The 12,227-nt window shown below is 42.2% G+C and overlaps 1 protein-coding gene across 4 annotated transcripts in view; it reads left to right on the top strand.

Moving 5' to 3' along the window:
• The first annotated feature begins 5,402 nt into the window (after positions 1-5,402).
• Positions 5,403-12,227, top strand: part of LOC137594512 (voltage-dependent calcium channel subunit alpha-2/delta-4-like) — a 32,263-nt gene continuing 25,438 nt past the window's right edge. For all 4 annotated transcript variants that reach the window (XM_068314046.1, XM_068314044.1, XM_068314045.1 and 1 more), the window contains exons 1-9: positions 5,403-6,008; positions 7,692-7,773; positions 8,916-9,032; positions 9,317-9,376; positions 10,318-10,480; positions 10,554-10,685; positions 10,808-10,868; positions 11,435-11,585; positions 11,856-11,930. In XM_068314046.1, the coding sequence (XP_068170147.1) occupies positions 5,896-6,008; positions 7,692-7,773; positions 8,916-9,032; positions 9,317-9,376; positions 10,318-10,480; positions 10,554-10,685; positions 10,808-10,868; positions 11,435-11,585; positions 11,856-11,930 (954 nt within the window). In that variant the 5' untranslated portion in view covers positions 5,403-5,895. The remainder of the gene's footprint in view (positions 6,009-7,691; positions 7,774-8,915; positions 9,033-9,316; positions 9,377-10,317; positions 10,481-10,553; positions 10,686-10,807; positions 10,869-11,434; positions 11,586-11,855; positions 11,931-12,227) is intronic.

Raw genomic sequence — 12,227 nt, 5'->3', positions numbered from 1 at the left:
TACTTCAGTTAATGACCTGCATTTTCTCATCAGCCTCAATCATAAGTTATATCAGGTGCTAGTTAGCTTTGCGGCATTCAAGTCCATTACAGAGTCACTGACATGGCTGTCTGTGTCATGTAAGTGGTATGTTGCCATAGACACCACCTGACCTTTGACCTTGGGTTGTCAGCAGGATTTCGCATGATGCTCCAGCTCTGCAGCCAACATGCCAACCTACGCATCAACCAACTCAGGTTCGAGGTTATGACGCGAGTGCTACGTGTGTGGGGCGAGTGTGCACGACATTTATTCTACACCTGCATCCATTCTGTTATTACATGTGATATTGATTTCTTCTAGTTGATTCACAAAGTAACATTGTCATAGGTTTTTGGGTTGTTTTTGATAAATCAATCATGGCAATGATATACTAAGCATTCTTTATAGCCTCACAAGCGATGAACAACTCTTTGGCTCCCGACACAATTGATGTGGCTCAAACCGTCACCTTCTTGAAATAATTTAAATAAGTCCTTTTTTTTTTTTTTACAAATTTTTTTTAAAAATAAATCACCAAAATAATCAACAAATGACTCTGTTTTTTGTGTTTCACATATATATATATATATATATATATATATATATATATATATATATATATATATATATATATATATATATATATATATAAATATAAAATATATATTTATATATACACACACACACACACACATATATATATATAAAGATTTTGGCGATTATTTTAGGAACGCGTCGAGATTTAGATTCCTGACATTGAGGCTTTTGACCACCAACTGTTGTTTTTTTTTTTAGGATGTTGCACTTTTATAAAACTGATGTTTCATCTGCTCACCTGGGGGACCTGCTCTCAGTCTTAGGGACGACCATTCTGGAGCTTCTCTAAAGTATGCCCTGTAAACTAAATAAATCAGGTGACTATCACTGCTTTGTTAGAGACAGACAGCTGCTGCTTTTGATCGGCTGGCCATGTGTGAACGCTACAAACCGCTTGATGCTCAAACTGTGACACACTCCATCTTAACAGGGCGTTTGGGGGTGAAGCAGCTGGGCGACATGCAGCCTAGGAGCGAGGCTTGGGTGGTGGTGCAGTGGTACTTGCCCCCCACCCAACCCCCTACCTCCCAACTTAACCCCCCCCCCCCCCCCCTCCAGATGCCCCATGATGACAGAGTCCCCCACCATCGGCCGCAGCAGGACGCTTGGCACTGACGTGAGCTGTCGGTTCTCCCCGAGGCTGGAGCGTGCCAGGCGACAGCTGCAGGACTCAGAGTCTCTACACAAAACAACCCACCCCCCCCCCAAAAAAAAAACATCCCCATCAACCCTCAAACCTCCATAACCCCCGATCCACGTCAGGCCACGCGGGGCAATGTCCCCCTCAATACGACCATTGTTATGCTCCGGGCTGGCTAAGCCCTACATATCAGAGGGATGAAACCCCCTCCTCAGCACACACACACACACACACACACACACACACACACACACACACACACACACACACACACACACGTATTGCGGTGGTCATAAGTGTGGTGGTGTATGAGCACACGGCTGAGGATGATGGACGGGACTTTGATAGCTCAGCAGCTGTTTGCTGTGCAGAAATGTTGGAATGAAAATCCACCGTCCAGAACAGAAAATACTGCAGAGAAGAAGGAGAAGAAGCTGCGTTTGTGCCACCATACATCAAACCGGTGGCTCTGCATCTGCTGGTTCATTTTGTTTTATGATTTCCCCCCAATCCATGCATCCCTTGGTTGTCATGACGCTGAGCATATCTGAGATGATCTCTTAGGGATGGTTGTTGGACGTAAATGCTGAGATCATGTTAGAGCCAGTCGGTCACAGCGGCACCCCGAGCTAGCTGGAAGAGGTAACAGGGTTTATTCAAGGGGGGGCCGGTGCACCATCAAACTTATAACATCTGCTGACGGTTCTTTATCTGTGGACAGATTTATTCAAAGGAAGGGATTCCTGCCTCCTGGTTGTGGGTTCTCCTCAGACATAATCAACAGTTAACTCCTTAATGCACTCCTTAATGCACACTAAAATTGATCATTGAGAAAAAATTTTCACCAATTTATTCATCTGTGTATATAAATATTTTAGTAAAGAGTGCTTGGAAGTATTCACTACTTTGTGTAGGGCTGATGACATCACTTCCTCTCTGGCTTTCTCGCCCCCAGCTCCAGAAACTCGGTCTTTCTCTGAATTTTTTAAATTCTAATACAAATCAGTTCCAGCACAGGGTTGCTATGAAAAATAAATGTTTCTTATTTTACTACAGTTAAACATAACTTAGTCAGAGTTGACTGTGAACCCCTTGACCTGATCACTCTTCTCCAAGCCTTTCTTTTTGTAATTTATCAAGCTGCAAATGTCAGACAGATATTGAATGAAATTTTCAGATTTCATGATCAGCAAACACATCCAGAAAACGTTTGGTCAGACGGAAAGGTGTAGAAATAGAGCCTAAAATAAAACATGCAGGGAGATCCCAGAAACTGAAATTGATCGGTGTTTACTGAAAGTGAGAGCATCACTTGTGTGTGGGAAGGGTATTATATAACTGACATGTTGCTATGGACACTGACCTTTAACCCCAGGGTGGGTGTCAACAGGATTGCTGATGACACTGTGACTGGATGACTGGCATGTCATGCTACGTGTCACACAACTCAGGTGTCACGGTTACGTACGACTCCTGCTGGGGCGTACTGAGCATGTGCACGAGTTATAAAATAAAACATGAGAGAGTTTACATATTAGGTGTATTCATTACATTACAACCTTTTTGGCTGTTATATTTTTTTTCCAGGGTAAATTAATCTTATTTCATTCCATGCATGCAGATGTTGAGCCTTGATTTAAGTCACTGAGCACAAATGAGTCTTTTAGAACAAACAGCAGCAGAGGCTAAAAATGATCTTCAAATGAACTGCTGACGTCTGGAGGAAAGAGTTGAAGAATAGTGAAATTGACTGAAAGCCTTATGTGTGCTTGCATGTGTATGTCTATGTATGTCTATATGTGTGTGTGTGTGTGTGTGTGTGTGTGTGTGTGTGTGTGTGTGTGTGTGTGTGTGTACGTGTGTGTGCTTCAGTGAAGGAATTGGTCTGATTTATATTCAGCTTTGACACTGAGACCTCACTGTTACTGGATCCTCCATGACACCCTGTGTACCTGGAACCCACCTCCTCAGCACCTTACATCACACACACACACACACGCACACACGCACACACGCACACACGCACACACGCACACACGCACACACGCACACACACTTCTCAGAAGTCTAAGTGAAGAATTTGCTGCTGTGACAGTTTGGTGTGCGTTCAAACGTCGACTGCACTTAAATGAACAGAATCGTAACAATGATGAGTGCAGTTCTGAAATATTTACTATAATTGACTTTTTATTTTTGTTTGCATGCAAGGAGTACGGCAAACAACACGTATCGTTGATCCACTTTGATTAAAAGCACCAGCAGTGTCCAATAGACTATTTAGAGGCTGGAGGCCAACTCATCGTTCACTATGTAGTTTGGTTTGTCCAGCAACACTTCCTTGTGCACTGAAGTCTTTCTCATGAACTCTGAGATTTACGTAGCTTTTCAAGGCAAAGTATTTTAGCAGCAACATGGATTTAATGACGTACTGAAGTGTAGAACATAACTTGTCCACCACGGGGCGCTGATGATCACTAATTCATTCATTATAACCTCAAAAATCCTGCATTGCTTCAGTTATTGGACTCTATGTGTATAGAGGTTAGCACTAAATAGGAGCACATATATGTATTAGTGAATGATATATGCATATTCTGTATATATACAGTAGCTGTTATCAGAGCGCTTATTGGGTCCATTAAATTAATTGATCCAATGCATTATTTCACTAATTCTTGAATAAATTTATTTTAATCGAAACTGTATGATTTGAAATTCTATGAATTTTCATAGTAGTTCCAGCCATCTGACGGTGGGAATTAGACAAGTGATCTTCATCATCGAGGACACCAGCCATCATCATCACATCAGCATGTATTTATTTGTTTAAACACTAGAGGGAGCGCTTGATTCATGGGTTGAGAGACGTTTTCTCTGCTATAAAGATGCAGAACAGATGTTTAATAAAAAATAAATATATTAAATACTTTCCTCCCATTCCTCCTTTTATCTCAGGCTCAAATCAATTCCTGGTTTGTTTAACATAATTAGTGTGTCACAAGGATACAGTTTTGATTTGACTGAATCTACTGTGATCCATTGATCGCTCTTTCATCTTTCCTGTGAAATAATCAATAATTACTGATCTGGGAAACCAACCAACATTCAGTGTGACTGAATCAAAGTACATTTCCATCATCAGGATCTGTGAGTTCATACTGTCTTTTTTTCTTCTCTCTCTCCAAAGACAGTTTCTATTGTCTCTGAATCTTCATCAACATCTTCATCTTCACTGCTCTTTGATCCGGTCTTGTTCATCCAGGTGATGGTAATCCTTGATGGGTGAATGTGAAGCAACTTCTGTTTTCAGATTTGCAGATACTTCACTTCACATCCAAGAGGCTTCATCAGTTCTGAAGGAACAGAATATAAAAAGTTTTCACCTGATCTTTCCATTTCTGTCTTTTGCAAAACAAACCCTAAGTCTAACGAAGTGGTCAAACTGTTCAATAAGAAGTTATTGTTACATTGGTGTTGTTTTTCTGATGAGACTACCATTATAGCCTGTTTCTCTGATGAGGATGAGGAGCTGAGATGCAACAGAGATGATGATGAGCCGCACTCGGTCAACAGCTTTGACTCTAATTAGTTTTTATCAGATTAAATTTAAAGTCCACGTCAATCTGGTGCAGACTGTAGACTGAAATGTGTACCCTGTGAGTGTGTGTGTGTGTGTGTGTGTGTGTGTGTGTGCGTGCGTGTGTGTGTGTGTGTGTGTGTGTATCTCTCTGTCTTTCAGCAGCCAAACTGAACCTCAGGGTTTCTTTCCTTTTGGCTTTTGGGATTGGTGGTAGGAGAGTCTGTCTCCAGAAATCGCTCTAATCCTCTTAGATAAAAGAGAGCCCTCATCCAATCCCTGCTCCAATCCCTCCCCTCACTCCACACTCATCTCTCTCTCTCTCTCTCCCTCATTCTCTCTCTCTCTCTCTCTCTCTCTCTCTCTCTCTCTCTCTCTCTCTCTCTCCCTCATTCTCTCTCTCTCTCTCTCTCTCTCTCTCTCTCTCTCTCTCTCTCTCTCTCTCTCTCTCTCTCTCTCTCTCTCTCTCTCTCTCTCTCTCTCTCTCTCTCTCTCTCTCTCTCTCGATGGGGAAGAGAGGACTTTTTAATCCAAGTGGATTATGTTGCAAATTGGGTGACATTGGAGGCGAGCAGACACAAAACCTGCTGCAGACTGCCTGCTTTATGTCTTCCTAAACACATGGATAGGGAAGGAATTATCCAACTTTTTAGTCCTATGTTTATAAAAAGCAACCTGGAAATACCTGGGACAGCCTTGAAGAGCATGGAGCGCTGACACAGCGGATTTCTCAGAGAAGGACCGGTTTTCAACTTCAACCTGAAGAGCTTTTTGAAGCAGAACTAACATTTTCCTCTCCATCAGTTTGTGCTGGATGACTTTTATTTGCCCCGGAGGTAAAAATAGAAGCAGGGTGAAGATGCAGGGAGCAGGATGTGTTTGTCCAGGCATGACTGCCATCATTCCGAGTCCAAAACTCACTGTTTTCACTGCCGTCATCTCTCTTTAGCCAACATGAGAAAGCCTCCAAACTCCTCACGATCCGCTTCCACGTTCAGAGCTGATCACAGTTTGTGAAACCGCCTCCACAGTTTTTTGAAAAGCGACCAACAGGAGTATCATGTCAGGAGCTCAAAGTGGGAAGCTGTCGGGAACCAGGAAGCTTCTGGGGATTGTGGGATTCTTTTTCCTGTGGATTTCAGCTCAGGCTCAGATGAAGATCCCACCAGACACGTAAGTTGTCTTCTACCAGATCTCAGCTCTCTCCGTCTTCCACCTGTTTCAGGAACAAGTTGTTATTTTTCAAATGATTACATCAGGAATTTGTGATGACTGATGTGTGGGCCTCTAATGGTTTAAAAGTTTAAACAAATCAGAAGAAATATTTCACTATAATGAGACCTTTAATTTTTTAAAAATGAAATGTAATGAGTGCTGAATATAAAACAGACATTTAATTTCCTGCATTTGAAAGGTGCAGACAAACAAAATGCATAAGAACAAAAACAAACAAAAAAGATATTATCTTTAAATAATGATTCATTGTCCATCAAACATAAGGGATGAAGGCTGTAATAAACACACCTTAAGATGTTCATGTTACAACAACTGCGTTAGCACGTTAGCACGTTGGCTAAAGTGTCATTAGTTGAAGAACTTTAGCATATCTTCTTCTGCACTTGCTTATTGACTGAAGTACGAATCAAGTAATAAATGCATTAACATCAGGTTGTAATTCATGCTACACAACATCAATCATACCTGCAGACAAAACATGACCTGTCCCTGTTTTCAGTTGTTCCACATGTGCGGGCCTTACTCCTCAATACTCCTCATGATCTCTTACGATGCTGCATCTGTTCACATCTTTCTCTCTATTAATAAAAACTTTGGATTAATTCCAAATTCTTCTCAATATTACTTTTGCTAATAGCCTAAAAGTTCTCCCTGCAGTATGGAGATGAGTGTTGTTTGATTCTGAACACAGTTCTGTGGTTGGTTGATGAGTCTTGTCTGATTACCTCCTGCTGTGACGGAGCTCCTGTGTGGATGTGATGCTGAGGAGAAACTGTCCTGATTGGACTCATCCAACATAAACATCCTGAGGAAACGCTGTGATCATCTAACACACGGGCTGTGTCCCCTCTGTCGGTTGTGTTTCGTCATGTTTTCATGATGATGTGAGTTTGAGCGGGGCACCTGCAGCTCCCGGCTCTGACCCACATGAAGATCAGATTATCTAAATCTCCTCCATCACCGTCATATCTAAACAGCCTTTTTCTGTTGTAACCAAACGGCAGCAGGCAGCCAAGCTCCAAGCAACTGACCAACGCAGGTTGTCGTGCTGCATGTTTTTGGTTTTTTTTTGTCATACAACTTTATTTAACATGTTGCATTAACAGACAACAGACCATTTCTCTGTTATGCAGAAATACCCAACCCACAATATTTAAGAAAGGTTAAAACATTAACACTTCTTGCAGGAAAGTCCATTCTATTAGCATAAAACAGGCTTGTCTGCTCAGGACGGATCCGGTGGTAAACCTAGAACCTGGTAGCAGATGATCTACGCTGGGGTGAAAGGTGACAGGATCCCCTTCGTAGTGGAAGTTCTTCTAAATTTTCAGTATTATTTTGCCCTCTTTCACAATAAGCTAGTATGACCTGGCTAATATAAAAGAATGGGTTCCCTGTGTGAATGGTTCGCAGCCACTCAATAGGTAATCAATAGGATGAGTGGCAGTCCTAATTTGGTGGTCATCAAATGTGGGACAAGTGACTAAGCACTCCAAAGGGGGATATGTACATAAATAGTGTTTCTGCATCCCTGTTGTGTTGACTGCAGATAATTCCTGATGTTGTATTCCTTATCAATTAGAATCTTCTTTATAATTTTATCCCTTGTGTCTGTTTCAGGGTCCAGCAGTGGGCGTTTGTGATCTCTGATCAGTTTCGAAGCTTAACCACCAAATACTCTGGCTCTCTGCTCATGCAGAAGGTAAACGGAAGAAAGGATTCATTGTGGTGGATCTGTGCAAGTCTGGCTGCACAAAGCAGGAAAGCGTGCATCATAGGGAGTTTTCAAACCCGCAGCTCCTCCAGTGAGGACACCCACACACACAAATATTGCCAACATATAGGGATCAAGCTAATACGCAGTTTGAGCATCGATCCTCCTCTGCCAGCATCAGGATTTGCAGTCTTTTCCGATTTTACACATTCATCTATTTATCTGCCAGATTTAGATTTATTGCAGGACTTCCTCCTGCAGGAAGGTCGAAAAAAAACCGGACACATATCTGCACATAAAGGACATCCAGCCCATTTTAAGCCCATGGGCTTTACCTTTTCTTGGTGTGGATAAAAGTTTTTGAGAGGAGCATGAGTAAATCAGAAAGATAGAATTTTCTCCTGTCAAAAAGCCAAATGAGGAGACGTCCCTTTGGCAAAGATTTGTTGTGAGGGATTGAATCTCTGCACCGTAGCTCAGTAATATTCAAGACCTGTCACATTTAGGCCATGATGCATATTGAAAAATAACTGTCAGACAACACTTGACACGACTCACACGTGCATCAGGTGAATCTGACACAGAAATCAGCTGCTGGGTTCTTCATTCGGACAAGTTGGCTTTAGTGAATGACTTAAGTGAGTGATCTGGAGTGTAAATAAGCAGATAAGGCTGTCTGTCCTCAACGGATGATCCACCTCCTGCTTCTTGATCCAGTGAAATTGACCTCATTACCTCACAGCTCCTCAAAGGGAAAATATAAAACGCCTCCACGTGAAAGCAGCTGATTTAATCCGCTCTAACTAAACTAATCTTTTGGATGGCATTAGATCACTTTTACTGTTTTGCTTTCAACTGCTTCCAATTCTTTCATATACATTAACAGAAAAGTCCTGGAATAAACCAGATTATATACATTTTTATGCTTCGGATATTATTTCATGTCGCAAGTTATTTTCAGCATGGACTTACATTTAATAAATGAAGTCGATGGCTTTGTTGTAAAAATTTCCTAACAGTTGTGATTATTTGCTTTTGGGTGTTAAAACCAGAGTTAGGGGAGTTTGTGTATAGAAATAGAGGCAGATGTGATAATGAAGTGACCCAAAACCTGTTTTAATTTCCTGCAGAAACTGAGGGATGTGGAGTCCATCATTAAGATTGTGGAGCTGGACGGAGAAGACTTGGTGAAGGAATACTCCGATGAAATCGAAAGAATGCTGGGAAGCAAGATGAAGTCGGTGAAGGTCAGGACAAACAGACCTCAATGAGCCGTATCAAATAAACAAGAGCAGCCAATCAGCTGCCAATGAAAGCAATCAAGTGATATCAGAGACAGAATGAAGAAGAAATGGAAGCAACATTAAGTTCTGAAATAACTACCCACAATGCAATCATGTCCAGTTTGGAAATCGATCTCGATACAAATGCTGCATTCAGGACAATCGTAAACTCTGAAACTCTTGACTTTGAGGACAGACAATGTGTTTCACTCAGAGTGACTGACAGAGTTTGTGTTTCTTTCTCCCAGAGGTTAGCGGAGTCTGCAGAAGATGCTGACCTGTACCATGAATTTAACGCTTCCTTGCAGGTACGTGTTCTTTTCTCCAGACAATCGTCATCCACAGCTGACATTTTATGCTATAGTTCACAGCCTGTGTGTGTGTGTGTGTGTGTTCTTTCTTTTACTCTTGGATCAGGGTTTCGGGTAAAGAGGTAAATCCCAGTCTGTGAACTGGTGTGGGATGTGACTTGTCAGCCTCAGGTGTTGTTTGGCTGTTGTCAGAATTCTATGGGTTTGTGAATCCAGGTCAGCAGTGGCTTCAGCTAACACCTGAGTTCAGATCACTGATCCTGTGAGCTAACTGGGTCGACGCCCGCAGCACAGCGGGGTGAAAACATTACAGGAAGACACTGAAGCAGTCCAGGCGGGCTTATTTCTTACACGTTGTAGTTGTGTTAGCCTTAATAATAACAAACTTTAATTGAAATCTCATCCACTCCTATGATACATAGATCTATATTTAAAAAATAATTTTTTAAATTTTTACATATTAGATTCTAGATATAATAATAACAATGGCATAAGTAATGCGTATAATAATGGTTTCAAGATAAGTCTGGTTTGATTCTAGAAAAATCCAAGTGTTGCATCAACAGAAAGTCAGAAGTAGGTGGAAAACAAATAATGATATAAACAGAAAATATTAACTTTTTGGAATTCTGGGCAAATGATCTGAATCTGTTCTTTAACTGATTCGATGATGCCCCCACTTTGCCCTGCCCTGCCTGGGGAGGGCAGGTATTGACCACCAACAGGTCACATGGACGATGGACTACCTCACTAATAGACCTCAGTCTATGACACTGTGGTAATGTCTGCTGTCGTCTACTCAACGGTCTGATGGGGGTGGGGGCAGTGTCAAAATCCAACCCATCATAAATAACCACCCCAACCCCAAGGAATAAAATAATATTCTATACTAAAGTTCTCTTATTCTGAAAGGCTGTGCTCTTCCTGTCTCCCGTCAGTTTGACTACTACAACTCCATGCTCATCAACTCGGGGGAAGACGACGGGACCAACGTCGACCTGGGGGGGTTTTTTCCCCTGGAGGAGAACGAACACTTCAACAACATGGCGGTGAACACGCTGCAGAGCGACATCCAGGTTCCCACCAATGTTTACAACAAAGGTCAGAGGTCATCCCGTACTTTATCAGATCTAGCTCCGCACGTTGGTCTAACCAAAGTTGCTTTTGTGTTCAGATCCCAACATCCTCAATGCCATCTACAACTCTGAGGCGTTAAACGACGTGTTCATCGGTAACTTCCAGAAGGATCCCACCCTTACCTGGCAGTACTTCGGCAGCTCCACCGGTTTCTTCAGAATCTACCCCGGTCAGTTCACTGTTATTGACATTTTCAATTCGGAGGTTGCTTTGTTTTGTGAATATTCTCAGCATCAGAAGGATGTAAATTGTGTTAGAACTGACTCCACCTGTGTTTCTCCTGTCTGTCAGGCATTAAATGGACTCCAGACTCCAATGGTGTCGCTGCTTTTGACTGCAGGAACAGAAACTGGTGAGTTTAGTCGAACAACTTCTCAGATCTACGTGATAAAATGAAGATGCTGTCCTTTCCTGAGGTTCTGTAGTCTTCACAGGAAGGATCCTACAGATTTAAAGACTTTTCCACTTTTTTATTGACATTGCGTGTTTAATTTGTTAACATATGTCGATTATAATAATATTATATTAATACTGTGACAGATTGACATGACAGATTAGTGCAATATGTTAGGAAATGGTAGCGCTGAATGAGACAGAGGTTCTGCAGGCTCTGTGTTGACTGAGCAGTGACCAGCGGGAGTTCTGATCCTCTGGAAAAGACGATAAGCTGCTCCTTAGCCGGGTCACCGGAGCCAGCGTGGCACCATATGTGTTCATGCATTTCTAAATAATGCCTGAGATCTGCATATGTCCCTGAACACGTCATCACATCACACGACCACAGCTCAGCTGGAGTCGCTGCTGCGTGCATCTGTAGGGAGAGAAGGTGGAACTCAAAGCAGCATGTTTGTAATGACGTGGTCTGAATGTAACATGACAACATTCTCCATGGAAAACTTCTCTCCCTCCCGTGTTCAGGTACATCCAGGCGGCCACGTCTCCCAAAGACATCATCATCATGGTGGACATCAGCGGCAGCATGAAGGGGCTGAAGATGACCATCGCCAAACACACCATCAACACCATCCTGGACACACTGGGAGAGAACGACTTTGTCAACGTCATCGCTGTGAGAAAGACGCACAATCTATGGTTAAATCTGTTGTTTGATTTGTAAAAATCCTGAGGATACACAGGGATGACATAGCAATGACCCAAATTCATTCATTCATTCATTCATTCATTCATTTATTTTCAATACCCACTTCTTCCGCTTGAACCGAAATAATCAAAACCATTTTTCACATTTGTGAATCCGAAGCCAAATCGAGTGAAAATTTATTAAAGCGATTGTGTAAAAAGTTTTGTTCGACGCCATATTTCCCTCCTCCGGTTGCAGTACACGGACTACGTTCGCTACGTGGAGCCCTGCTTCAAAGGAACCCTCGTCCAGGCCGACTTGGACAACAGGGAAGTAAGTCCATTATCTGCTTCACGGAGGCTTTAAGAGTTAACCAGGCACCACACAGGAAGTACCCTAAGATCATCAGCAGATCAACCTCTTGCCCTACTTCCTGGAGCACAGCTCAGCTCGGAGCTCTGTGTGTGTGTTTGCACACAGGAGCTTCATATTTTTGGAACATAAGGACATTTTAGCAACACTTTTACAGATGACATTAGAATTCATGTTAGACTTACTGAAAAGGACAGTTCTCCAAAAGCTGTGGTTGTTCTGGCATCATTCAGAATAACCAGAACATTGTTTCTCGAA

This window comes from Antennarius striatus, chromosome 4, assembly GCF_040054535.1.
Source record: "Antennarius striatus isolate MH-2024 chromosome 4, ASM4005453v1, whole genome shotgun sequence".
Taxonomy (NCBI): domain Eukaryota; kingdom Metazoa; phylum Chordata; class Actinopteri; order Lophiiformes; family Antennariidae; genus Antennarius; species Antennarius striatus.
Note: the sequence above shows the minus strand (reverse complement) of the source record. Positions and strands in the feature narration are given on the sequence as shown.